General features: G+C 33.6%; 2 protein-coding genes and 1 non-coding gene across 3 annotated transcripts; 1 reads left to right on the top strand and 2 right to left on the bottom strand.

The window, feature by feature from the left end:
* The first annotated feature begins 15,203 nt into the window (after nt 1–15,203).
* On the top strand, nt 15,204–23,530 carry LOC21406241 (laccase-6). Its single transcript, XM_024168393.1, has 7 exons — nt 15,204–15,250; nt 21,168–21,246; nt 21,326–21,477; nt 21,579–21,823; nt 21,966–22,094; nt 22,258–23,199; nt 23,381–23,530. The coding sequence occupies exons 1-7, from the start codon at nt 15,204–15,206 to the stop codon at nt 23,509–23,511; spliced, it is 1,725 nt and encodes a 574-aa protein (XP_024024161.1). The 3' UTR covers nt 23,512–23,530.
* A 1,681-nt stretch (nt 23,531–25,211) lies between these two features.
* LOC21406240 (pyridoxine/pyridoxamine 5'-phosphate oxidase 2) lies at nt 25,212–27,166 on the bottom strand. The gene is made up of 6 exons (XM_010102408.2): nt 27,037–27,166; nt 26,825–26,932; nt 26,609–26,641; nt 26,405–26,500; nt 25,597–25,764; nt 25,212–25,511 (listed from the first exon to the last, which is right to left on the bottom strand). Exons 1-6 carry the CDS (start codon nt 27,124–27,126, stop codon nt 25,410–25,412), a joined length of 597 nt encoding a protein of 198 aa, XP_010100710.1. The 5' UTR covers nt 27,127–27,166; the 3' UTR covers nt 25,212–25,409.
* An 11-nt stretch (nt 27,167–27,177) lies between these two features.
* On the bottom strand, nt 27,178–27,249 carry TRNAM-CAU. Its single transcript has one exon. It is a non-coding gene; the product is annotated as a tRNA-Met (tRNA).
* Nucleotides 27,250–27,825: the final 576 nt, after the last annotated feature.

Genomic DNA, 27,825 nt, shown 5'->3' with positions numbered 1-27,825 from the left:
GTATACATATTACACATTTCTGTGATCCACATTCGTTCCCCCAATAATTGAAATGTTAATAACAACACTCTTTAAGTTAGGTTTTGGATTGAAATTAACATATAATTGATTTGTGATACATAAAAAGGGGTTATATTCGTTATCTTCTCTTGTTTAAAGTCTATTTTTTCATTTGAATAAAAAACTTACCTAATTCAAATTTAGAAAACTTCTAAAGAAACTTTATACTAATTAAAGAGAAATTAAAAATCTCAAGTATTTTTCCAAGAAAATATACTAATTAAAGAGAAAATAAAAAAAAGTGTTAAGAAGTTTTTAATTTGTTTTATTTTATTTTAAAGACACTTTATGACTGGTTTTCACAATAAACAATGAAAAAAAGATATGGACAGGACAGGAAGGATGCCACTTACTCAGAGGGGGCGGGCTGGGGTAATTCGAGGTTCGCCAGGGGATAGGGGGCTCCCAACATCTGCGGGAGGAGGGGGTATGAAGAAGATCATTCGATATACTTTTTTGTTTATATTAATGTAAAATTGTTTTTTTAAATACAAATTAGGATACGTGGCTAAAATAGTAATTATGCACCAAATGCTTATAAACATTGTATGCTACGGCGTAGCAAAAGGAGCATTTTTATTAACACTTTATTTTTTGAGGAAAATAAATGTTACGTTTAAAAATTTAAAAGGAAAAGTGTTTCATGAATTATAATCCAAGGGAAATTTTATAATAAATTCAGAAAGAAAAGAAAACCATGAAAAAGAAAAAAAAAACGAAAAATACTTACACAGAGAGGAAAAAAAATGTTGTATCGAGGACTACACAGCAGACTATTCGTTTGATAGATAGATCTAGAATCGTGATTTTGAATCCTGGTTCAGAATCAGTATTTGTTTACAGTTATTTTGAATTTTGATTCTGAATAATGATTCAGAATCAGTGTTTAATTTGGATGATTCTAAATCATGATTCAGAATCTGATTTAATGTTTTAAACCAGAATAATTCATAATTCTAAAACCACCCCATCTTGATTTAAGGTGATTCAAACTCTTGATTCTAAATTATGATTTCAGAATCATGATTTGAACCCAAAATCATGAATCATAATGATGATTTCAAAATTATGATTATAATCACCCTAATTTAAATTATCGTACTAAATGAATCATGAAACTCTCCATGACACAATCGAAAATCATAATACGCTTGTATAAACACTAGTGCTTTGGATCACTAGAGAAGAAGGTAAAGAAAAGAATAAGAATGAAAAAGACTTGCCGATGTTGGATTATTTTGAATCTAAGCTCCAACAGAGCAGCTCTACGTAAATCCATAAGAGGAAGAACTCCTCTTGAATACGTCTAGCCACGTTCATGGGCAAGAGTCAAAAGCAAGAACAACGATCAAAGTCATCGTTCTTTTTCTTTCCGGTCTCCCTCTCCGGGAATCTTTCGAGCGCCCAACCCCTTCTCTCTACCGCCCATAACGAGCCCTCCCCCGTGTAGATTCCCCCCTTTCCCATCCCTCATGTCGTCGCTTCTTTCTCTAATTAATGTGTTCATGTATGTTGTGTCTTATTTTTTTACCTGTATAATAAATATTTTGTATTCGTATTTGATTTCCTGACACATTAATATTGTGTTGTATACTTGTATTCATATTTATGTTAATAGTGTCATATTATAACTATGTCGATTCAATCACTGACACGTGAATATGAATTGTCAACCTAAGTAAAAAGGCACATTTTAGATAAGTTAAAGATCCACAAAACATGACATTAATCTAAATTATGCAAAAAAAAGGTGTGGCATAAATCCGAAAACATATGATGTTGTGGCGTGTCTTCAAATTTTCTCTATTATTTATCCTTTAAGTATGAGCATTATGTCTTTTTCATCATCAAACTTTTCCTGGGTAAATTATTTCCTGAACTTTGATTTTTTTTTTATTGTTTTAACCGTTGACATTAAAATTGATGAATAACTTTTCACATTTCAGAAAGATGATTGTGTCCCAATTGTATAATTCCTTTGGAGAAGTAATCACATTAAATGCAAAATATTCTTTTTCAGTATTGTTAAAAATCCGCTTTTAATTATGTAACTATTTCTGTGAAAACAAAACTGTTATTGTGTGATCATCTCTAGGAAATTTTAAAAGTCATTTATCAATTTAATTGTTAGTGACTAAAATTGTCAAAATATCAAAAATTTGGAATGTAATCTACTAAGAAAAAACTTCAAAGAATAAAATTAGACAATCCTTTCCAACTAATAGTACAAATAATCCAACTTTATTTTTAGCAATAGAATTAAAGATTTTCTCTGGTATTTTCTTTTTTTGGAGAACACCGGTGTTCTTTATTTATCAATCGCCGAATCTTATTAAATCTAGTCAAGATTTAAATCATATTAAAAAAATAATACTTATTCAACAGCAGATAAAGAAGGGATAAAAAAACACAAGACAAATTCCCATAAAACTATTAGAAGTTGCGGCACTTGCAAAGTTGCTAACCCGGGAAAAATTAATATAAGCAATGATTCGGGAAAAAAAAAGAATGTAACTGACTACTAATTATTATAACGACGCCGTTCGAATCTTAGTTCAGGGTATGGACGTCTTTTCCCTGTTAAATGTGATCTATAAAGCACAAATGAGATCACAAAGAAAGGGAAAAAAAAAGAAAAAGAGAAAAATAAATCTTCCCACGAGACGCAATGTCACTACTACAATTTGAGCTATTTGCGACGACAATTGTCGTCACAAATAAATAAATATTTACGGTGATATGTCATCGTAAACAGTTTCGTAAAACTGAAAAATATTATCGTCGTTAAAAATTCACATATTGTCGCAAATAAAATTTAATTTATTTATTTTTCCCCGAGCAAAAAAGATTATTTTGGTGGATGACAAAATTTTTTTACGACGACATTAATGTGTGTCGTCGCAATAAGTGCTTTTGTATTCCCAAAGTAAAATAAAAGGCGGAAAAATTTGGTGGGTCCCCAAAAATTATTTGTGACGACATTATAGGTGTCGTCGCAAATAATAATTCCAGAACCTTCCTTCTAAACCCTAAATAATTTAGTTATATTTGCGACAACATGTGTCGTCACAAATAATGTAAGTGTCGTCACAAATATTCTTTTTTGTCGTCGTAAAAAACTCTGTTATATGCCCACAAGTAGAGCCTCCTCCTTCATTTTTTTCGATCGGCTTCTCTCTCTCTCTCTCGGCCTCTCACCAGTTTTCTGCGGTTTTCTAACCCCAAACTCTCAAAATCTCCTTGTATTCTCTTCAAAATAAACAATATTATAAGTTTTATTTGTTTTTTCATCCAAAAAATCCTAAAATCTTTCCGTCAAAGTCCGCCGCCGCCGCCGTCCTTTGCACCTATTTATCTTACCATTTTCAGTCCCCGTTTCAGTGGGTTTGAATTTTGTAAGTTTTTCTATAGTTATTGTATTTTTTAGTTTAAAATGTATGAGTTTTTTGTTATTTGAATTGTATATAATTATGGATTATAAATCTTAAAGTTTGATTTATAGATTTTAGAATTAGTATATAATTTAAAATTTGGATTATGGATTGAATTTTAGATTATGAATTTTGAGATTGTTGAAATTTGATATTGAGATTATTGAAATTTTAAGATTATAATTTGATTTAGGTTGAAATAAGTTTTGATAATTGTTCAGGGTGGCACATCTTGCAGTTATGGTGTGCTGAGATCTTTTAGAAGCTGTTTTTTTTCCAGGTTTGAATTTTTAGATAATAAGAAAAATATGTCGTTATGATGCCGAAATTTCCTTAAAACTTATTAATTTTAAGAATTTAATTAATAAGAATTAATTATATTAATAGAAAGAAAATTAAAAATTAATTATAAACATTATGAGTGTAACAATAAAAAAATAACTTGTTCATAAAATTTGATAAAACTTATAAAATTGAAACATGAAATGTTAAACTTTTTTTATGAACGTGATTATATAGTCACAAGAAAACATGAAGTATGATTAGATGTGTTATTGTTTTCATAGTCAAGATGCCAATTGACAATAGTTGGATACATTTAAAAAATCAGTTGTCTGATCAGTATTGGGAAGGATTGTCTACGTTTATCAACATTGCCAAAGACCATGTTAATGAAAGCGGTTGCACAAGTTGTCCGTGTCGGAGGTGTTTAAACCATAAGTGTTTTCCAATAGAAACAGTTAGAGCACACATACACCAATATGGTTTCAATACTTTATATACGACATGGTATTACCATAGCGAAGACGATGTTATGACCAATCGAATAAATAAATCAGTTGACGGGATGGTTGCAGTTATACATGATGTTGTTGGAAATAACTCTAATCATGATATGCCGGACAAAGAGAAGCTACGGTGTTAGGTGATGCGCAACATGATGAATTTAAAGAGTTGTTACAAAAAGATGGGATGCTCTTTGTCTTGTTTGACGAGACATGTTCGTGGAAGACGATTGACAAAAATGCAAAATATTTTGACAATGCTATCGGCTTGCACACAAGAGATATATACGACCCACACAACAATGTCTAGAAGGACGTGCCTAAGGAGTACAAAAGGAGGATTCAAAATCGCATGCTGGTATCTATTTGAAACAAAATTTGTTCTAAAATTTTTTAATTATAGATACAATAAATAATATTTATTTATTAATTTTTTAATGTATTCTAGGATTGGTTTAACCTCGACTACGACCGCGACAACAGCATCATTAGAGATGTAGTCGACCATGAAGTCAGTAAATTTTACAAGGACTGGAAGACTACCTTGCACAGACACTTCCAGAAGATGAGAGGGACAGAAAATGTGGATTTTGTCAGGTAAAATCCTCCTAAAAACTTGAGGAGAAAAGAGCAATGTGGACCTTGCTATGATCGTTTTACGTCCCCTACTTTTCAAGTTCATTTTCATTATGTCTTCTTATTTTTGATTACTTAGTTTATTTAATTATTAAGTATGTTACTAATTCATGTATGATCATTATTAGAAAAAATATACAACAAATCAACAAAACCATGGCAGTCAAAAGTGGTCTAGCTTCCATGGTAGAAAGTCATACTCCCAATATCGTTTTGATAATGTAATATTAATTTGGACACTTGTTAAGTTTTTTTCACTTTGACTTAATAATTATTCTAACATGTTCAACTTAATTAGGGAAATCCTGAGACCTATGAGCTAGGATGATTAATTGATAATTGGGGTGACATGCATCGTCATGGACAAAATTTTGTCAACCTGGACTCGGAACATGCATTTGTAAGTACATTTTAAAATTATTTTTTTGTTCATATTTAACATGACATATTATATTATTTTTATTCATTTTTATTTCCTTTACCTTTGCAGGCTCAAATGGAGGGGGAAAGAACCTGTAACACCCTGAAGAATTAATTGAGGTTAATTAAGGTAATTGAGATTATTAGTGTGCCTAATTTGGATTATTAATTGAGTTTAATTAATAAATGTTTCTGACACGTGTGAGTTTAAATAGTTCCAAGGTATTTAAATTATTCTCAGTAATTTATTTTAAACCAGAAGTGTGTATGGGCGCATTTCTGGACTGCTCTTTTAAAATATTGTACACATGTCATTTTCTTTTCTTTTCTCATTTTCTTTTCTTTTTCTTTTCTTTTCTTTTTCCTTTCTTTTTCCCTTCCTTTCCCATGCGTCTCTCTCTCCCTCACTCTCTCTCTCACTCTCCCGTGCTGTCTCACTCTCTTTCTCATTTTTGTCCCAAATCAAACGGATCTTGAACCATGGAAAGATTTAAAGAAGTTTTCAACGTCAAGAGAAGGATTCGAGGTAAGATTATTGAAAGAACCTCTCTTGAATCTCAAGTTTTTGAATTTCAAAACTTACTTTTGGTTCAAACCGGATTTTGATGGGTTTTGAGTAAAACTAGAGTAGAAATTGGAGATCTTGGGTTCTTTAGACTTGTTTTAGGACCTAGAACCCAGATCTAGTGGTTTTCCTTTGAAATATCTCGATTTGGGACTGGATTTGCAGGTTTTGGAATGATTTCCGTGAGCTTCTCTTGCGCAGCTGATTCCACCGGTTGACCTGTACGGTCGACCGGATCACATGGAAACCGGTCGACCTATTCGGTCGACCGGATTGTAGGCTGACCGGTCGACCGGTCCGGTTGATCGGTGTGCACACTATCGGTTGACCGGTAGTGTTGCACTGCTCTGTCACCGGTCGACCGGTTGATACGGGGTTTGACCCTGATTGGCCTGAAATTGCTGTTTTGACCCCTGTTTTCGGGGAGAACCCAAATTAGCTTCATTTAGGGACTTGAGATAAATGGATTAGCATTGTTAATCCTTGATTTGAGATTGAAAACCCTTGGAATGATATTTTGAAACATGAAAATGGATTAGGGCACACTAATTGAAAATCTTGGTACATAAATGAGATTGGATTGCTTTAGGGATGAGAATTGATCCTAAAGTGTTGTCTTGCATCAGTAATCGCTGAAGATTTAGATTGAAGGGGCTTGAGGAAGCGGAAGCCGGAAGAGGCAACGCTAGTCCCAGGTTTGATAGTGCGAGGTAGGATTTCTATCCCTTTTGCTTGTGAGCCTATTTTTAAAAAGGGTTTCGGCCTTGAAAATGTTTTAAAGAAAGGGATTGGTTTGCAAAAGAAAACGATTTGAAAACCATGGCTTGTTTAGTTATGGAAATCCATGGCTTGTCCTGTCCATGGAATCCATAGCTTGTTTAGTCATGAAACCTCATGGCTTACTCAGTCATGGGGCCCGCGGCTTGAGTAGTTCGTGGGGTCATAAAAACAATTTCAGAAAGGTTAATGAATGATTTCTTAAGCAAAGAGATATTGTGAACTGGTAATAGAGTCTATTGTTGTAAGCCTAGATAGGATGCGGAGAGTGCATCCTCGGGGGCAGAACCTAAAACTCGGTCCGGGTAGGCGAGGCACTTGGTTAGGTAAGTAATTTGTACTAATTACTTGCTGAAGCCTGTAATCTGGAGATTTTACATTTATTTCCTTTGAGAAAAGGATGTGAGGTTCCGACTGTCTGTTGGAACTGAATGTCTATTTATTTACGTACCCATTTATTCATTTATTTGCACTTTATCTATTTATTTATTTTACATCCTTACAAATTATATCCTACTGGGTCTTTCGCTCATGTTTTATATTTCAAATGTATTAAACCCCTCCCAGGAGACTCTAGGAGCGGTGCGGGGTAGCGGAAGATTGCTACTGTTGGATCAAGAGAGGATTGAGTTCATCCTCTTGAATAAATGTAAGGAATTTGAGAATTCTGTAAACTTATGTAATATTTGGATTTACTAGACTGTGGTTGATGTCTGTTGTAATGTTTATTTACATGAGCATGTATGTACGATACTGTATGTCCTGTGGGGTGGAGCCTTGTGTGTCAGAGGCTCCTGGATTCTGTAATTTATTTATATTTTAATGCAGTCAAGTGTGGGGCCCGGTTGGGAATATGCTTTATTAATCTCAAATTGAGTTCCACGTCACCCACCCCGTTTGGGGGCGTGACAGAACCACGTAAATGACAGTCTGCTGGCGAAGGTTCATCCACGCCGGTCACTGAGGAGGGGATTATGTCCCAAGTCCTAGGTAAGTGCAAAGGACACACTAAGGGAGTGGGACCGACATTGCCACGGAGGAATCGTTCAAGCGCTTCCACCTCATCATCTACTTCGCAATCGGACGGGTCATCGTCAATTAATTTGCCCCAGCATGTCCAAACCTGACTGAACAACATCTATGTCGAGCAATGCAAAGTGTTCGACAACCAACAGATGATAATAGAAGCCATGCGCGCGATCAATCTCAACATTCTTATTATCAATACTTTTTTGTATGGATTGATTAATTTACTTTTTAAGACTTATTTTATTATTGTGTTGACTTTTTTATATGAATCTTTTATTAGCAAATATCAATTTTATTGATTTATTTTATTATTAAATTTTCTTCTAATTTATATATTAATAATTAATATTATTAAGAAATTAGAGAAAAAAGGAAAACATTTTTTGCGACGACAAATCTAAAAAAAGTCATCGCAAATAGTCTAAATCACTAGCGACGATATCTAACCCTTTTGCGATGACATATATCGTCGCAAATATAACTGAACACGTCATCATCAACGACATGTTCGACGGAACATTCATGACGACTTATTCACGACGACAGTCGCCGCTAATGTATTAGCGACGACATCTCAAAACTTTGTCATCGCAAATATATTATTGTGTCTAATTTTTTACGACGATAGGTCATTGTAAATATAATATTATCGACGATAGCATACTCTTTTACAACGACATTCAATCGTCGCAAATAAACTTTTTTGTTGTAGTACCAATTCCGAGATAAAAGTTTGCCTCCGCTCCGAGCAAGAACGCTGCCTGAATGCCCCCGTCAATCTGGCCGGAGAATGCTGCATTCGCTCCTTGTTCTTGCCCTCTGTATGACATGCTTTGCCATTTTTTTTTGGTATTCTTGATGATGTTGACAGGCTTTGTCGACTCATGGCATGATAATTACTACACCATCTCTTCTCCGACGTCAATATCCATGGAAGCTCCTCTGCATCACCTCATTCTTCCTTCGTCCTCGGGTTCTTTTTGCGGCGGTGTACGAACTTCAATTAATGGTTTAAGAAGGTAATTTCTTTTCTTTGGTTTTTTCTTTTTCTTTGGAGTAAGGCTATACGTAGAAACCTCTCATCTATATGTAGTTTATGTACGTATTAGACTATCTTGCAAACCAATTTGAGTTTATTATTTCTCCTCCGATCTTGAAAAAGATCGAATCTTGTCGTTCTAACCAACATCTTTTCTGTTCTGTGTATAAATAGATCAGTAATTAGATCTCACGTAATGTGATCATTCATGATGATGGAGGTCTCTGGCGTTGCTGCTTCTCTGTGATCCCTTCATGGCCTTCTCGTTGGACTCCTTGCGCTTGGTTTCTGCCTCCGCCACCGGGCCGCCTTAAGCCCGACGGAGACGCTTCTCAATCTCATGTCCTCAGTGGCTGCAGTGGTGTGATTAGAGACATGCACTTTGCGCTGGTTTTGGTGACTCAGGCACCGTTGTGGATCCATTTCTCCCCTCCTTTTGCAGAGGTTCTTGTTTCCAGAGAAGCTAGGCCTTGTGCTAGCTAGCTACTTTCATTTTCTTTTCCAATTTGCCGGTGGAGTCCGCGCCAAAATTTTTCATTGATATGGTCATTTTCTTCGAGGATGTTACGTACTGATCTTTAGAATATGTTTGAACCAAAAAAACTTTTAGATGATATGTCTTATCATTTTTGTTTTAATCTTGAGGGGTGTTTCTTAATTAGCATTTTTGAATAGGGCGTTTATGAAATATGATGATTTGCAATAGCCTATAGCTACGGTCATATTTCAGAGGCCGATTTTTGTAATCTTTTTAATGTTTGCAATATATATATATATATAGCTCTTTCGTCAAACTTTAGAGATCGGTGTTTATGATCCTTCGTATGTTTTATTTTGGTGGATGTCGAATCTAGCATGGCAACTGCTCATTCTGTTCCCTTTTCCATGCCGTCTACATTTGAAAAAAAAATCCTCTTCTCAAATGCAGATGACAATATAACAAAGAACCGACCATAAGATGAAAAACGACAACAAATTTAATATGACAAATTGTCCATAATAATAATAAAAACATTCTAAAAAAAATTAATTTTTTGAGAACAACAACATACAAGGACGAAAAATGTTTATATGGTTAGGATAATTTTAAACATGTTAGCAATTCAATATATTTTACTTTTTTTTTAAGACAAGAATCAAACATATTACATATATTGCTAATTTTTAGAATAATATTAAACCTATTAGCCGTAAATTTCTTCTATTTATTCCTCGGCGAGATCCTTGAATGTATATTTGCTCCACTAGTTTACAAGAAAGCAAGGATAGTAATTTTGTTAGAAAAATACGTTTACAGACCATTGAAAACATAAAGTAAATTTCAAACGACGAATTTTTCTTTTTGCCGATGGAATTAGGGGGTCAAAAAGATAAGAGAGTACCGGGAAACTAACATCCGTCAGGAAACAATTTATTCATCACAAAATATGAATCCTTCTCCATTTAGGTCTCTATTTCCTAGCTTCTTAGCTCATTATTCTGTAAATACGATTCAACTGTAAATAATGCTCTCTCCATATTTACTATATCATATACTACGCTGTATACAACTCTTTATCGACTCTTCTCATATTCGCAGGAGATATTGTCATGGATTCCTCGTCAGATTGGTAAGGCGACTAAGATCAAACTATTGCTGGAGATATTGTTATGGATTCTGCAGATTGGTAGAGCGACGAAGATCATGAGTGTATCACAGGAGTATCATTGTCCGTGTGGGAGCTTCTCTTGTGGAGATATCACGTGTGAAATTAGCCCAACACACTTCAAGAGTCCAACTTGATTCAAATATTAGCCTATTGTATATTTGGATAAGATCAATTCTTAGTGTTGATAGATTTTTATACATATTTTTTTAAAATTAGATTGTTACTTGACAGATGTTATTTAGAAAACAAATGCTTAATGAAACATTATAGACTTTGTTGTGAAATTTTATATTTAAGCAGTAACCTTACGTTTCAGAAATTTGACAAAATTTCGGGTTTGGATCATGACACTAGAACAAATAAATGAAATTCAAACGACGAATTTTTCTTTTCCTCGATGGAATAATTAGGGGATAAAAAGGAAAGGTGCGAGGAAACATAAACGTAATATGAAACTACGTACTTAGCACATAAACGATTCCTTCTCCATTTAGGTCTCTACTCTTTACTTTCCTAGCTTAATTAGCTCATTCTTCGACGATTCAGCTATAAATAACGCTCTCTCCATCTTTATTACATAAAATACTACACCATATATACCTCTTAAATTGACTCTTCTCATATTAATCTATTTGTATTGTTATGGATTACGCAGATTTGTCAGATTGGTCGAACTACGAATATCAGAGTATAGCAGGAGATACAGATCACTGGTATGGCGACGAAGATCGGAGTATCGTCGAAGATATTGTTATGGACTCTGAAGATGGTGGAGCGATGAATACCATGAGAGTACTGGAGAAGATGATTTAGAAGTAGAGTACCATTGTCGGTATGGGAGCCTCATCATCACTCTTTTAGTCTGCTGTCCTTTAGGAATTTTTGCATTTTGTTTACATGGTTGTGTTTTCTTGGTTATATGATGTGTTAAGTTGATCATGAGATAGACAATTACTTGGAAAGGGGAGCTAAAGAAGAATGGAGACGGTAAAAGTTTTATTAAACAAAGACCAATTACGGAATAACTGTGTGATTTTGTCTTGAATGATTCGATGAGTAACGTGATGCTATAGTGTTGAGACACTGTAAGCATATTTTTTCGCTTGTGCATTTTGGGACGGACCATACGCAACAAATCACGTTCTTGTTGCCGTTGTGAGGTGGACGGAATCGATGTGTTCAACATCAGCGAATATTAAATCTTGGAAGTTTAAAGATATATAGAAATATTGCAGATTTCATTAAACGAAGATTGTTTTTATAAATATCCTCCAAGTATGTACCCTATTTACTCGATTTTTATAGTACCATTCTATAGTTGATGATCTTCGAAAGTTACTGACTAGTTTAACCAGTGTTACTATTAGTCATTAGCTAAATTCCCAGAGAGTTGAACTTCAAACACGTGAGCCTTGGGCTTGCCAAATTTGGTTTGTGCTGTAATGCTCGTTCTATTTTTTCCTCATCTCTTTCCATCTGTATCTCCCCCCTAATGAGGTCTGATTTGTCCTATGCTCTTTGACCCTTTCGCTTCAATGATGCTTCCTATTTCAAAAAAAAAAAATAATAATAATAATAATAATAATAATAATACATATTAGCATGTACATATATCTTGGAATATTTGGTTTGCACTTGAAAAATTTATATTTGGATTGGATTTAAGTGAGGTGGCAGAGGAAATGACGTGGCATGCAGAGGTTGGTCCAAGGGTGGAGATTACTATGACTGGATGCAGAGAGTAGAATTGGTTTGAGCGGTTATTGTTGGTTATCAATTGACTAGATTATTACTTTTTATTCTTGTGTAAGCTATTGAAAGGGGAATTTCATAGTCAATTGTACAATGGTGAAAAACTGCTTCTTGTGTTCTTTGTAAATACTCTTAAGGGGTCCAATTGCTTGAGATGGTTTTAAGGTATGTTTTCAATAAGAAAAATGATATATATTCCAATCGGGATAAAACTCCGTTACGATGAGTTCCATTAGATTAGGTCACACTTACCCACTTAACGGGATCCATTTTATAAGAGTAGTAGAGTTTTAACTCTATCGGGATTAATAGGGTGCTCTTTAATAAACATTTTCTCTAGAAGGTTGTTTCAATAATTCTGTTGCTTCTTGTGTTTGTGCTGGTGCAATTACTATTGTACTTAATCTTATCCTTCCTAGAAGCCATAATTTTTTGTGAGGGGGGCTAATACCTACAACAGACATTTAAGAAAAAATTAGTAATTATAAATTCTTCTATTGTCCTCCAAGTGTTTTTATCATGTTTTGAAATGCTGCATAATAACTTTATTATTGAGGCTATTAAAGATGTTCTCGATGTCCAAACACTAAAATGTGATTTATTCATTAATCTCATTTAAGATTATATAATTGATTCTTCATAATAGTCATCCTAAAATGATATTATACCACGGTACTAACTGATATTGTATTAGGATATATATTTTTCGTGTCTAAAAATCTAATCATGTATAATTTTAACATTCTTTTCAAGGACTTATTGCATACACATTCTGCTTAAAAGGGATATTTTTAGACTAGTGAAAAAAATTCAAGAAATAAGAAAATAAGACAAAATATATAAATATAGTTACTTCAATAAAGAATCCAAGCTATTATTAGGGGAGAAGATCTTGTAAAGTACTTATAGATATTAGTTGGAGTTTGGTTTAAAGTGATAGTTTTTCGTTTGTTTTAGAAATAAAATAAAATATTTAAGTTTTAGGGGGGCTATTTCTAAATTTAGTAGAAATATATATACAAAAAATATAAAGAATGAAAAGTTGAGGGGGGACTTAGGCCTTCTTTCCCTCCGTCCCTGCTTCCTGGTTGTTCAAAATTGCTCGGAAATTCACAAAAATATGTTTTTTTTTTTTTTTTATAAAGCATCAAATGATATATATATATATCATTTGATGCTTTATAAAAAAAAAAAAAAATATTTTTTTTTTTTTTTATAAAGCATCAAATGATATATATATATATCATTTGATGCTTTATAAAAAAAAAAAAAAATATTTTTTTTTTTTTTTTATAAAGCATCAAATGATATATATATATATATTTATTTATTTATGACAACTGTAGAGGCAACTGTAGACAACTGTAGAGGCAATCTTCTCTCCGAAAAGAGCAGGTACTGAAAACCTATCAATGGATGACGAAAAACAAAATGAAAAGTATTGGTCGGGAACATAAATGTAAGAGAAAATTGATGAACTTATTTTTAGAGTGCCTGAATTTAGATTTTTATTTTTATTTTTAATTAATATTTTTTTAATTAATATAATTATTTAATTAAAAAGAATATTAATAAAGTGTAAGAGGTAAAAATTTAGATCCATACACTCTAAGGGGTCTTCTTTTTTCTAAATGTAATAGGACGAATCCTTCCCTATTTAGGTCTCTATTTCCTAGCGTAGATGATAGAGGTTGATCTATATAACTCATAACTATACATATTAACATCACATTATTAATATGAACTCCTTAATTAATTCATGATGCGTTTTCTTCATTTACAATGTTAGGTAGTGAACAACAAACAAACACTACACATACTCTTAGTCAACAAAAAATACATAGTACTCATCAAAAACTCAAAATATCAACAACAAGGTAAATGGAAAATAACATATACTATTTACTCCATCTTTGATGTTCCTACTGAGTCTACTTCTACTAAATCTACTTTTATTGAACCTGGGAACTCTTCCCATCAACCTCCACAATATGAAAATAAGCAAAAGTATCATACTACCTTCTATAAGATGACATTTTAATTAGTGTAAATGTACTAATATTTTGAGATCTGAATGGTTGTATATGTTTTAATACTTTAAGTAGTGCATATGCACTAATATTTTGAGACCTTAATAGTTGCATATGTATTAATATTTTTCACTATTCTTGCTTTGTTTTGTTTCCACCTGCTTTTTAATCTTTATTTTGTTCATTGAGTTCTTCTCTGGATCATACTCTCTAGAACCCACCTTCCTTAATGGCCTGATTTTTGTTAAGCTTAATTGGTAAGGGTTTTTTCCTTTTTCTTTTGTAGCATTTAATCGCGACCTCTAGAGCACTTAATCTTACCTACTCAAGAATTTTTTAGAGGGAAAGAAGACTCTGAAAAGCTAGTGTCTCTCAATTAAAAAGTGGAGGTTCCTTTTATAGGGTTTAAATGAGACAATAGCTTTATCTCTTTTCCATATGAGATAGAGAGATTTTTCATTCATTTTTTTACTTTATGGGAGCTTTTCTTTGTTTTTTCCAACTTTATGGGAACACTTTGAGAGTCAATTTCTCATTTATTTATTTACCATTTCGAGCATATATTTATATCATTTCGTTCTCCTCACAGAGGAGAACGCCAATCTAAATTGAACCGACACTAACACAAAGTGGATCACACTCAAAATCGTGCCTCAAAATGGTATATTAAAAAAGGGTTTCCAAACTATTTTTTCAACCGTCACTGATAAGGCAGGCGACCAGTCGCACCGCGAACATCCACAAACTAGTCAAAAGAGTCATGGAGACCCCTTTAACACAATGTATTATGGACTCAATTCTTCCAGAATTGGTTGCTTGATGCTCCCTCAGTTTGATGGAGAATTTTACCCTTACAAGCACTTGTTGCGGTACAAGGTCATTATGCAGGCCACTAACATCCTTGAGCGATATCCTTGACGAAGTGATGTGCAAACATTTTGTCAAGAGTTTGAAGGGACCAGCATTTAGATGGTTCTTCAATTTACCTTCTGCTTCGATCGATAGCTTTCACGATATCACTAAAGCGTTCATGAAGAACTACATATACCTAACTTGGTTTTTGTTTTTTGTTTTTCTGTTTTGTTTTATTTTTCCTCTTCTTCAGATTCGTCAATGCGTTTTAGGATGGCTTTCTTAAATTTTGTTCTTCAGGTAGTGTTGATTGGTATTGGCATTACTTGAGTTTCATGAGAATCATATTAGTTAGTGACTTCTATTGTACAATCCCTATATGGTTTTTTCATTGTTTATGAAAGTTTATTGAACTTTGAACACTTTTGTCATCTGGTTTTCTTGTGGGGCTCTAATGGATTTTTGTATTTTAAAACTTGAAGTTGATAAGCGGCATGTTTCGGACTTAGCTAAACGTTACCGGTCTCTGTGCAAATGTTCGGATGATTTTCTTCCTTTATGGAAAGGAATGACGTAGTTGAATTTTTCTGCTTGAAGGAATGTAGTGTATTAGCAATGTGTAAGTATTGAAATCTGAATTTCTTGACGGAACTATACAACCACAGAGCACGCATTAAACTTCATTAATTTTTTTTCCCTTTTGTCTAGATTGTTGACATGATCAAATCTACCGCAGCATACGACAAAATCAACGATCCGTCGTTACGATATCCCAATGTTTTCAGATGCAAGATCTGCGCTGCAACGTACGACAAATTCCGTTAGTATTTCCTTAATTTCTGCTATTCTTTCCTGAGAAGGCACAAGCGCAATCTATGTGAGATTTTATATCAGTACATTCTAATGTGGCCTCAGAATTTCACATAGCAGTATAAAGGTGATGCAAGAATTTCTCCTGGAATCAAGATTCAGTTTCTACAATTGAGCACAATTTCCATAGTTGCTAAAGCAAATGATGATATTCTATAGAAAGATATTGAAAGCATAAATGGTGAGAAAGAATCATTCTAGAAATCCTGAGGAATAAGTGTAAAAACTAAAACTCTTTATGCAACATCAATATACATAGTGTCCATATGTCAAAGAACTTCTAAAAATCAGAGTATAGGAATCTTAGATTTCCCATTTACACAAATCCAAGCAGCATTGAAGAGACACATGGATCAACTTTACATGCATTTCCAAGCTCTAATCACTTATCTTCCTCATCTCTCCAGCAAATCAGCATCATCACGCATCGATGAATTATGTAAAGCCTCGCCCGCTTCTCCTTCAAGGCTCTACCCGCCGGAAACTGAACCTTGCAACGTCTCCGCAGCACTGGAAAAGGGAAACGTCCCATGCCCATGAATTCCTTTCCTAATTTTTATACTACTTCCAGGGAAGAAGATAATTGCTAGAAGGACAAAAGGTGGCAGATAAGTTGGCTCCTTTTGTTTCCTCTCTTTGTGTTTAAAATTACACCTCAATTTATGAGTAATAAAGGGTCTGATTTCTTTCCCATTTAAGAGTTTAGTCTGACTGACTTAGGAGGTTACAAAAAGGTTTGTTACAAATTTTTTGTCTTTGAGTGGGTAAGTTGGTGCACGCTGGTTTTGAATTAGATGCATGGAGTTTGTGGCCTCTTCTAGGGAGCTCCGCACATGACCAAGAGACCAAACCACTTTTATTTTTCATTCAAAGTGCTACGTTTTATACCACATTGCACTGGCATTTTTGTGGAGGAGTTTCTGGTTTGTTGTCTCCTGAACTTCAACGGATTGAGAGCCAAATGTTGTTAAGAATATTATTATTATTATTTTTTTTTTTTTTGAACACTTGGACTAACGTAATGTATCTTTGATTCTTTTCATAGGAAACCAAGTGACACTTTGAGAGTTTTCAAGGATATCGTATAAAAAAGTGGGATTTCATCATTTAAATTCTTCCTTATCTAGATGGAATGTTTGTTGAGAAGGAAAAGACTAGTTAATCACGCAAGCGTTTTTACCAATTTGCTTTCTGTTTCAGTCTATTTGTGACCAGTGTAATTTGAAAAATGAGAGATAAAAAGGTGCTCCTTTTGACCTGCTTTAAGGTTTTAGCTTCTTGCATTACTAACGGTGTATGCTTCTGAGAGCTTTCGGAACATATTGCTTTCTAGTAATTTTTTTTACTAATTTACTATATAGAAGCAGTCACGGCAAAATAAAAAATATATATATCTATAGAAGGAGAGGCAACAAAGTAAGAAACTAAAAGGAATTGGAAAATTGATCGTCTGAGAAGATAATTTTAAATATGAGTAAAATAAGAGAAAATATATTATGGGTCCGTTTGGATCATAGGTTTGAAATGTGGTGATTGAAACTGTAAAATTTGAAATGTATGGTTTAAACCTGGGTGAAATAGGGGAAGGTTTAATTTTTATGGGTTGGCTATTTTAAACCATGACATCATGGTTCAAACAGAAATTAAAACTCGTTCATTCAAACATTGATTTAGAATGACTTGCAGTTCAAACTACATGAACATATAAGCCAAACAACCCTGTATATATATTTTAATAAGTAAACAACAAACAACTAGAATATATCAGCAAGTTAGAAATTAGGGAAAAACAAGATCAAGAGAAAATTAGAGAATTTGTCCCCCTTAAGTCACTTATTTAGTTGTGTTATTAGATTAATATTCCCCCACATGTTCGTTTTTAATATAAATTCTGCCATTGTTATATTCAATTGATATATAATGAGAAAAAAAAATAGGCCAAAATGTTATAGTGTGGAAGAAATGACATAAATCTTTCTGACATGATGTGGTATTCCTCTAGATTTCTCAAAAAATCAATGAAGAAGAAAAAAACATACTATTTGCTTTTTAGAAAACCCCCGTTTGAATTGTGGTGACAAGGGTACTAGAATAAAGGCTTAGTTTGGTAGTGCTGTAGATTTTAAAAAAATTACGTTTAGCTGTGCTGAAGGAAGAAGTAACTGTTATAAAAAACAACTGAGTGTTTTGTAAATTATAATTATAATAGCTGTACTAGTTTTAAAATCAGTTTAATAGCGTTTTGTAAATTATGAGGTTAAATTGCTTTGGATAGTTAAAAATTACGACTATATTATATTATATTATAATATAATATATAATTACAATATAATATAGTTATTATTATATTTAATATAATATAGTTATTATTGTATTTAATATAATACAAAAAACTATTATTATATAATATATTATATAATTATGATATAGAATATAATAATATCATTAAAATAATAAATGAAATAATTAAAAATAACGATTATATTATATCATACTATAATATAATATATATAATTACAATATAAAATATATTTATTATTATATTTAATATAATAAAAAAATATTATTATATAATATATTATATAATTATGATATAGAATATAATAATATTATTAAAATAGTAACTGAAATAATTAAAATAATGATTATATTATATTATACTATAATATAATATATACAATTAAAATATAATGTACTTACAATATCGTATTATAATTATATTATAATATCATATTATTAAAATAATTATAATATTATTATAATATCATATTATAATATAAAATAATAATATTAGAGTTATTAATATAATTATGATATTATTTGTTACAATATTACTATTATATTATATTATATTATATTACGAGTCTGAATTTTAGATTAGTAAAATTGTAAATTTTAAATTTTATTAGGAGTATTATGGGTATTATGAAAGTTTCATTAATTGTACTATATTGATTCCCATATAATCTAAAAACTAAAGTTGTCTTTAGGCTGCTTCTGATTTTGGCTGTAGATTTTTGAAAAATTCTTCAAAAAACACTTTTAAGGAGATTTACTAAACATTAAAATCATTTTTTGCTACAAGCAGAAGCTGATTTTAAGAGGAAAAAACAATATCAAACTAAGCTAAAATATGGAAAGCCATGCATGGTCGTGTGATTAAAGTTTATGCAGAAATACTTCAACTGCAACCATCTGACGCAGTTCCTGCAGCGTGCTTATGAAGTTAGCAACCATGGCATCGGACAATATTTGACACAATCATTATACGGTTGTCTCAAATTTAATTGGTCAAAATTTGGCATGTTTATGCGAGTTCAAGATTTTTCTATTAAATACTTGTTCAAAATTTTCGGAAAAGTAGACTAAATAGTTTATATGTTTTCGATTGTGATAGTACTTTGGCGATTTATATTAAATGGTAAAAAGGTGTCACTGGTGTGGGCTGCAACAGCATGGTCTTTAGTTTAGTTTAGGGAGTGGAAATAATGCCAGTATGGTTTAAATATTACTCCAAAGGCTCTCATTTAATCACTTTGATTATCCTAATCCAATATTCTACTTTTGGTGCCATAATTATTTAAGACTGTTTTGCATCAATGGGGTGAAAATTTAGAGAATTCCTTGATGATATTTATAATAAAAAAACGTGATGGGTAACCACTATAAAAACATAATCACTGAAAACTTGTGTGTGTGTATATAATCGTGTGTGTATATATATATATACACACATATATTTATTGAATGAGCATTGCTTCCTGAACTTGTCATTCATTGCCAATGTTCCCGCTAATTTTCTTTTCATGACAATTAGTCCCTTAAATTTATAAATATATTGTAAGATGCACCAATTAGTGATGGTGTTACATCTGACTAACGCATGGGTTGTTAATTAAAGACATGAGTGGTCATGTTTATTTATTCTTAATCCAAATTTTAAGAATGTTGATTCAAAATTTTCAATTTTGATAAAAACTAATTCAAAGCTCTCACCCCCTATAAATATGAGTTAAATGGCGTAAATGATCCCTGATGCTATCAATTAACGACCCATGTACACGTCACAAATCAATTTTTATTAAAAAAAAGATAAACACAGTTATGAATTAGGTGTTTTGCCACATATTTTTAAATCGACTAATTGCCTAAAAAAAAAAAGTTGAGAGGACACGTTGCCAATGAACGACAAATTCATGTGCAACAGTGCAAATAAGCCCTTAGGAAATTCGGCATCTTTTCTAGAAGCTCAAAAGTGAGCAAACATGTGTAGTAAAAGCAAGCACAAAGAAAGAGCAAAACGACTAGTATGGCATTCTAAGTAAGTGAATGGAAGCTTTAGGAAATTGAATGAATAGGGCATTTTAATGATGAATCCAAAAGAGAGATTTCTGTGGACAGTGGACAATATTTGCTGTAGGTGGGGTTTTCTACTGTGAAGGCGTGCACCAACTATGCTTGTTATGATTTATTGATCTTAGAAAATGTCTAACAAAAGCACAGCAAAAATGCCCATATTATTTTTCTCACCTTTTTCCCACTCTCAGAGCGTTGCAATTTACAACCAAAAAGGGAGAAAAGAAAAAGAAAATAAATGGGTTGTTCTGCCATAGCTAAAATCTGTTTCGCCAGTTGAAAACATACCTCTTACTAGTTCCTGAAAGTTCTGTCAAGAGTAACTAATGAATAGATCTTGGCATAACAACTTCAAAAGTAATCAGAATTTTCATTGAATAAAGGATAAAATTTCTTGAATTGTAAAGTGAAGTCTAATATGGACATGCAAAGAGAAGAAAGTAGCTATATATCCTGGTGGGGATTTGGACGGTTGTGTCTAGAAGCAAGTGTGGATATATTTTTAGTCAAATGCAATGATTTGCAAAAAGGGCCTATTGACAGAAAAGAAAAGAAAAGAAAAGAAAAGAAAAGAAAATCTCTCTTAAAAGTGTGAAATAGAGAGATAAGAAAAGGGTTAAACCCTTCCCTACAATTGGTCACATATGAATAATTACTTCCCCAACACCTTATTATCACAAATCCATGTTAGAAGAATCATGAAAGCTGACAAACATAATACACCTACCCGAGATCCCTTTTTTCTTCACCCTCCAATCGGATTTATATCCTATAAAAAGAAAGAAAACAGGAAAAGATTGTGTCCACGCTCTTAAGTACCCCCAACACCTCTCTAACCTCCACTTCAACTCTATCTATCTCGGTGCAGGAAAAAAAAAATGGAAAACTTAGTGACTTCACTTGTGATCTATTTCAGCTTGTTAGTTTTTGCTTTCAATGTGCATGTTATGGCACAATGGCCTAAAGGAACATCAACCAGGTTCTATGATTTCAAGGTCTAGATTTTCTCCATCTTAATAATCATGCTGGTCCTTTTGGTATATGTTTTTAATCTGAATTTTCTTGGCACTTCAGGTGCAAACCAAAAGAATTACTAAACTCTGCAACAGCAAGGACATCGCGGTTGTAAACGGAATGTTTCCTGGACCAGTTGTTTATGCTCGAGAAGGTGATAGAATTGTTGTCAATGTCACCAATGAGACACCATTCAATATCACAATTCACTGGTAAAGTTAACTACTGCCATTAGGATTCTAAATTAAGTACATCATTATGTTGCATTTCCTTTGCTAATGGCAAACATTTTCCTTTCTTCTGTTTTTCTAAGGCATGGTGTTAGGCAAATACTATCCTGCTGGTATGATGGACCTTCATACGTTACTCAATGTCCAATTCAGTCGGGGCAGCGTTTTACCTATGAATTTACAATGGTGAAGCAGAAGGGCACTTTTTTCTGGCATGCCCATGTTTCTTGGCTACGAGCAACTGTCCATGGTGCCCTCATTGTCTATCCCAAAACTGGGGTACCATACCCATTTAAAACCCCTCATGAAGAACATATCATTATACTAGGTAACAATGAATTTCCATGATTTCCATTCAAAAAGAAAAAATGCAATCAATGTATGATAAGTAATCATTAAATTTAGTTCCACATTGCAATGTGGAAAGATATTGGATTGATTAATACTAATCTTGGGGAACTTGATGGCAGGGGAATATTGGGTAAAGGATGTTGTACAACTTGAGCGTGCCACCATAGACAGCGGTGGAGCTCCTCCCCCCGCCGATGCATATACCATCAACGGCCAACCAGGTCCCAACTACAATTGCTCTAAACAGGGTAATTTATATAAACAGTTCAAAATTTTATCAGTGATTATGCACTTGTGATGGACCTCTCACATTAAGACTAGCAGTCTAAATTATAATAGCTTAGTAGCGGCCTTTTTCAGGAGTTTTTTCTTTGGTTCCTGGCTAAAATGTAGTGTTACATATTATTTCAGATGTAGACAAAATCGATGTGGTCCCTGGGAAGACATACTTGTTGAGGCTAATACACGCAGGCCTAAACACACAGAACTTCTTTGCCATAGCAAATCACAAACTGACCATTGTAGAAGCTGATGCAGAGTACACAAAACCATTCACCACGGACCGTGTCATGCTCGGACCAGGTCAAACCATGAACGTCCTTGTCATTGCCAATCAGCCAATAGGAAGATATTCGATGGCCATGGGACCTTACATGTCAGCAAAGGGTGTTCAATTCCAAAATATCTCATCCATTTCCTACTTCCAATACTTGAGCACTAATCTTAATAGCTTATCTTTAACCCCAACATTACCTAGTTTTAATGATAATCTCGCGGTAAAAACCGTTATGGATGGACTAAGGAGCCTAAACCCGGTTAATCTTTCAAAAGAAATCGATGCCAACCTTTTTGTCACTGTTGGATTGAATGTCCAAAAGTGTCAATCCAAGACACCTAAACAAAACTGCCAAGGACTTAATCATGGGGTTATGGCCGCATCAATGAACAACATAAGCTTTGTTAAGCCTAAAATCTCAGTGTTAGAAGCTTATTATAAGAAGATTAATGGATCTTTCACAGAGGATTTCCCTAAGGCGCCCCTTAACTTCTATGACTTTGTTAATGGGGCACCTAATAATATTCCCAATAACACTCAGTCATTGAATGGAACCAAGACCATTGTCCTAGAATATGGAAGCAACGTTCGGCTCATCTTTCAGGACACTGGGACTGTCTCTACTGAGAACCACCCAATCCATCTCCATGGCTATAGCTTCTATGTTGTTGGATATGGCAGTGGGAACTATGACCCAAAAACTGCAAATTTCAACTTAGTGGATCCGCCTTACATGAACACGATCGGAGTCCCAGTTGGAGGATGGGCAGCTGTCCAATTTGTTGCCGATAATCCTGGTATATCTATTGTTTTCTCTCATTTTTCCTAGAACGAAGTTATTCTTCAGATAAATTGAGTTCAAATTTAATGCTATGCTATGCTTCCCTAATACTAACATCTATTAGAGAAGTTGGAGTTCAATTTAGAACTTACTGGTGTTAATATAAAGAAAATAAACAATTTGAGTAAATGATGCAGGAGTTTGGTTCATGCATTGTCACCTTGATATACACCAGTCATGGGGATTAGGCACGGCAATCATTGTGAAGAATGGCAAAGGAGATCTTCAGACGCTTCCTCAACCGCCGGCTGACTTGCCAAGGTGCTAGGATATGCAGTTGAGTTCAATTACTGGCAAACAAGGAGGATTTTTTGGACCACTTTTGTGATACTATCATCGGTCCTTTCTCTGAACGAATGAGACCATGGATGTAAAAAAAAATTTTAAAAAAAAAATAGGATAAATAAAATTGTTGATTTTTTTCCTTCACTTCTTAGTTCTTTCCCATATTTGCCTAATTTTCTGAGTACTCTATATAAGCAAGTTATGTCACATGTGTTGGACCAAGGTTGAATATTCTCATGTTTTGATGATAATAAACATAATTTATTATGTTGCTAATGATTCTATTTTGAGTTGTGTATTTAGCATAATTGATATTATAAATCAACCCAATAAGCATATTGTGGAATACAATGTAAATACATTCAAGTTTGAGAAATGCAAATTGAAAAAGGAATTCAAGACTTGAAGTGTTGAAATACCAAAGATCAAGAGCAAGCAAACAAAATCAAGTAAGACAAGTTATAATAGGTTTTTATATCTCCTTAGTCTTGTATTTGATTTTGACTTCATACCATCAATGATTAATTCTTGTTTAGGCTCATGCATACACTCACATTATTTTTTTAAAAATGAGACTAAATTAAGTGCATAATGACATTTGGCCTAAAAGTGCAATTTTGTGAAGGTTTGAGGCAAAGTCAGTGTCAACCAGTCGATCTATATCTCCGGTGACAGAGAAGGCAAAATCCACCGGTCAACCGGTGTTGCCTCAACCGGTCAACCGCTCCGGTCGACCGGTTCTGCTCAACGGATATTTAATAAGACTGTTGAACAACGAGAATTTAAAATTTGTCTCAATCGGTCAACCACTCCGGTCGACTGGTTCTGGGCAACGGGCAAAAATAAGACCGTTGGACAGTGAGCTTAAATAGAAAAAAATCATTTTCTCTCCTGGGGATTTCTTTGAGACCTTAGAGAATTTATTGAGAGCTTCCAAATTTCTTAAAATCCAAATAGGTTTCTCTAAAGTGCTAACATAATTATCATTTACTCTAAATCCTTACTTCATTCTTTCACACATACTTAAGCCTACCTTGGATTCTCTTTTGATAGTGTGATTTCATCATCTCTTAGTCATTTTAATTGTGTAAAACCATTATTAGGAGTGTATAATTGAGTGCTTCACTATTAATAATCCTTACTTTCGTATTAGGCTTCTTGGTTGGTTGATCTCCGTAGAAAATCGACATTGTATAAGAGGTTAGGCGAAGCCTCGGATAGAAAGATTCGCCATCTTGTAAGAGGAGTGATCGTGCCGGAAAGTCGATCGTATAGTGGAAGAGGTCGAGAGGCGGAATATCTCGGCGACAGTGGATGTAAGCAAATTTATTTGTCAAACCACTCTAAATCTCGTTTACATTTCTCTTAACTCTGCCTCTCTAATTTTCTCACTTTAATTTGATAGTTGACATTGATTGAATTAACTCTTAGTGATAAGCTTATCGAACTTGTTATATGGTATTAGATTGATTCATCTTGTGCATACTAAGTGTTTGTACTATTGCATTAACTTATGTAATTCTCTGCACACTAGAAAAATATTACTGTGTTAAATTAATTGTCTATATTTGTTCTAATCTTTGAATAATTGTATAAATTCTAGAAAAATATTTAAAACCCAATTCACTCCCTCTGGGTAGCCCTGCTAGGGACAACAACTGGAGTCTAATAATAAAAGCCGACAGATTCATTGCAAAATGGCAATAACAGATTTTTTGTAAGACAGAAGTGAACGCCCATTAAAACTAAGTTAAATCATATTCATATACATATACAAGGTACATTATCCCCTTATTTATCCTCCTAGATAAAGGAAATGAAAAAGGTCATAGAAAAGTGTTGGAAGATTATGCTTCAGAAACCCACACCACAAAATAGAGGTCAAGGATTGATTCTCTTTGAAGTCCAGCATTTCTCCCCATTGGCATTTTGCCCGGATGTAAAGCTAAGCCTTTGATTGCTCTTCAAATTCACGTAATCAACCTGTGAACAAGTTCCCAAACCATTAAAAACATTCGAATGCAATAAGGGTGTGAAAAGAAAAGTGGACAAGAGAAATCCAATAAACCTGATCTGGATCAAGAACCAGCAAACAATATCCATCAACTGGGCCTTCAAGACTGTCGAGAAAAATTTCCTTTGATGGCTGTTCATCTAGACTTGGAAGACCTGGACTAGGCCCCAAATATTGCAGCCTCGACTTCTGAGAACTGGCGAACCAAGCTTTCTCTCTTTGCTGCACCATTCGCTCAAAGAATCAATGAAAAATAAGGCATCTCAAATGAATATATCAGCAAATTCTACTTTGCTCTCCATTAGAGTATAATATTTGGCACAGACAAAAATGCGGCAAATTCATGAACATGTAAGCATTTGCGTCGAAGTTGTTACTAACACAAAAGAAACATGCCCGCCGTGCCCGCCGCATAAGGAAAGAAGTCTAAACATTCTTCAGCTTGCCTCAGTTTAAAATTTCAAAACTATCCAAGTGGTGAACAGCAACTAATCTCTCACCACAATCCTTCTTCAGGTATAGTAGAAAAACACATTGCCCTCCTATTCTTGAACACAAACAGCATTACTTCTAAATATCGTTCCATGTTTTCGTTCAATCATTGCAAACCTCTGAACGAGCTAACTCTGGCTATCCTTTGTCAAACATTTTAAGCCCCAATTCATCAGGAAGATCATTACAAACATACCATGAAAACCCGCGTTTTGGGACTCCCACTCATTTATCAAAGATGTTAGTATAGAACCAAAACCAATCCATTATTTTTAGATTTTACAGTTTCTACTAAAATCCCAACATCTCAAAAAGTATAAGCCTTGAATCATAATGTGACACAACAATCTCATTCCAGTGGCAGTCTCACCTGAAGCTTTAAAGGATCATGAATTGTTCCATCAATTATGTCAACTGTTGCATTAATCCGGAATTGCTCCCAAGATTCAGTGAAGTACCAGCATATCTATAAAGTAAAATTCAAGTTTCAAATTCAACATATTCGAACTTAAACAAAGAAGAACTAACCAACTAATTTAACTAAAATTTATCATGTACCTCAAATTTTTATTACCTCAGCAAATGGACTACGCTTAAGCTCCTCAACCTGTAATTTTGATTTAAAAGATCAAAATTCCAACAATCAAAGTGTCAAAGAATATGGAAAATCAAATTTAGAATCTTTAATCGAAATACTTAATTATATTACGAAATTCGTCCAAAAAAAAGGGGGCAAAATTAGGTATTAAAAGTAAAATCATGGGAGGGAAAATCAATTAAAACGAAGAACCTTGCGACTTCGGAAATCTGTGTTGATTTGTATCTTATCAGTGTCCTCTTGAAATCCCCTGAAAACGACGGTGCGATTCGCAGGTCTCCCATTACAACCCACTGTCGCCTGAATTCATCGTCATCATAGTTGCCGGGGCAAAAAAAAAAAGCAAATAAATCATCAGGAAAAAAGAATTTTTAGAGAGAGAAAGAGGAGAGACATTAACGTACAAGCTGAAAGAAAGACGAATGCTTGAGGTGGGCATTGGCTTCCACTGCGTCGAGAAGAAGCTGCTTCCATGGCGCTTTCACTGTTTCCATTTTGCTCTCTTCTTTTCGGTCTGAAAAAAGTAAACGGAAGCCCAACTGATTTATCAGAGCCAGGTTTCGATCCTGGGACCTGTGGGTTATGGGCCCACCACGCTTCCGCTGCGCCACTCTGATAATTTACTCTTTTCTTTCTTCTCTTTTACTTTACTAGAATAACTTCTTGTTCGTTAGACGACGACGTCTTAGAAATGTGGACTCTAACCACGAGTTTTTTAGGGTCCGTTTGTAAGAGAGAGGAGATCCACATAGAAAGACAGAGAGAGGAGACGAGGAGGGAAAAATATAAAGAAAAGGGTAAATTTTTTAAAACAAAATATTTAAAACTGAAAATATAGTTTTTTTTTTTTTTTCCTTCCTAAAGTCCCTTCAAATGACACTCATGAGTTCTATTCAATTTTTTTCTTTGCTTGATTTAGAAGATAAAAAGTAGGGTGCTGTTTGTCTCTGGAAAGAACACACTAAAGGCACAATTTGCAAAAAAATGAGAGAGAATTCAAATTGATGCACAACTAACTGATCACAAGTATTCAAAATAACTGATATGAATTAACAAGTTACTAAAACATTAAGCTAATTAATTTGACACTCAATAAATTTCAATTTAATAAGATAACAAAATACGAAATGGAAATAATAAAGTAGAGATAGAGATCGAGACAATAAAACACTATTTTATAGTGGTTTAGAACT

This window comes from Morus notabilis, unplaced genomic scaffold, assembly GCF_000414095.1.
Source record: "Morus notabilis unplaced genomic scaffold, ASM41409v2 Scaffold404, whole genome shotgun sequence".
Lineage (NCBI taxonomy): Eukaryota > Viridiplantae > Streptophyta > Magnoliopsida > Rosales > Moraceae > Morus > Morus notabilis.
This window is presented reverse-complemented; position numbering and strand designations above follow the sequence as displayed.

What these genes read in the sequence shown, in the direction of transcription:
- LOC21406241 (XM_024168393.1), top strand. Translation starts at nt 15,204, where the DNA reads ATGAAGAACTACATATACCTAACTTGGTTTTTGTTTTTTGTTTTTCT. An exon ending in TTTTTGTTTTTTGTTTTTCT is followed by an intron (nt 15,251 to 21,167) that starts GTTTTGTTTTAT and finishes GATCTATTTCAG; the next exon opens with CTTGTTAGTTTTTGCTTTCA. An exon ending in CCAGGTTCTATGATTTCAAG is followed by an intron (nt 21,247 to 21,325) that starts GTCTAGATTTTC and finishes TTGGCACTTCAG; the next exon opens with GTGCAAACCAAAAGAATTAC.
- LOC21406240 (XM_010102408.2), bottom strand. Translation starts at nt 27,126, where the DNA reads ATGGAAACAGTGAAAGCGCCATGGAAGCAGCTTCTTCTCGACGCAGTG. An exon ending in CAGATTTCCGAAGTCGCAAG is followed by an intron (nt 26,642 to 26,824) that starts GTTCTTCGTTTT and finishes TCAAAATTACAG; the next exon opens with GTTGAGGAGCTTAAGCGTAG. An exon ending in TGGTTCTTGATCCAGATCAG is followed by an intron (nt 25,512 to 25,596) that starts GTTTATTGGATT and finishes ACTTGTTCACAG; the next exon opens with GTTGATTACGTGAATTTGAA.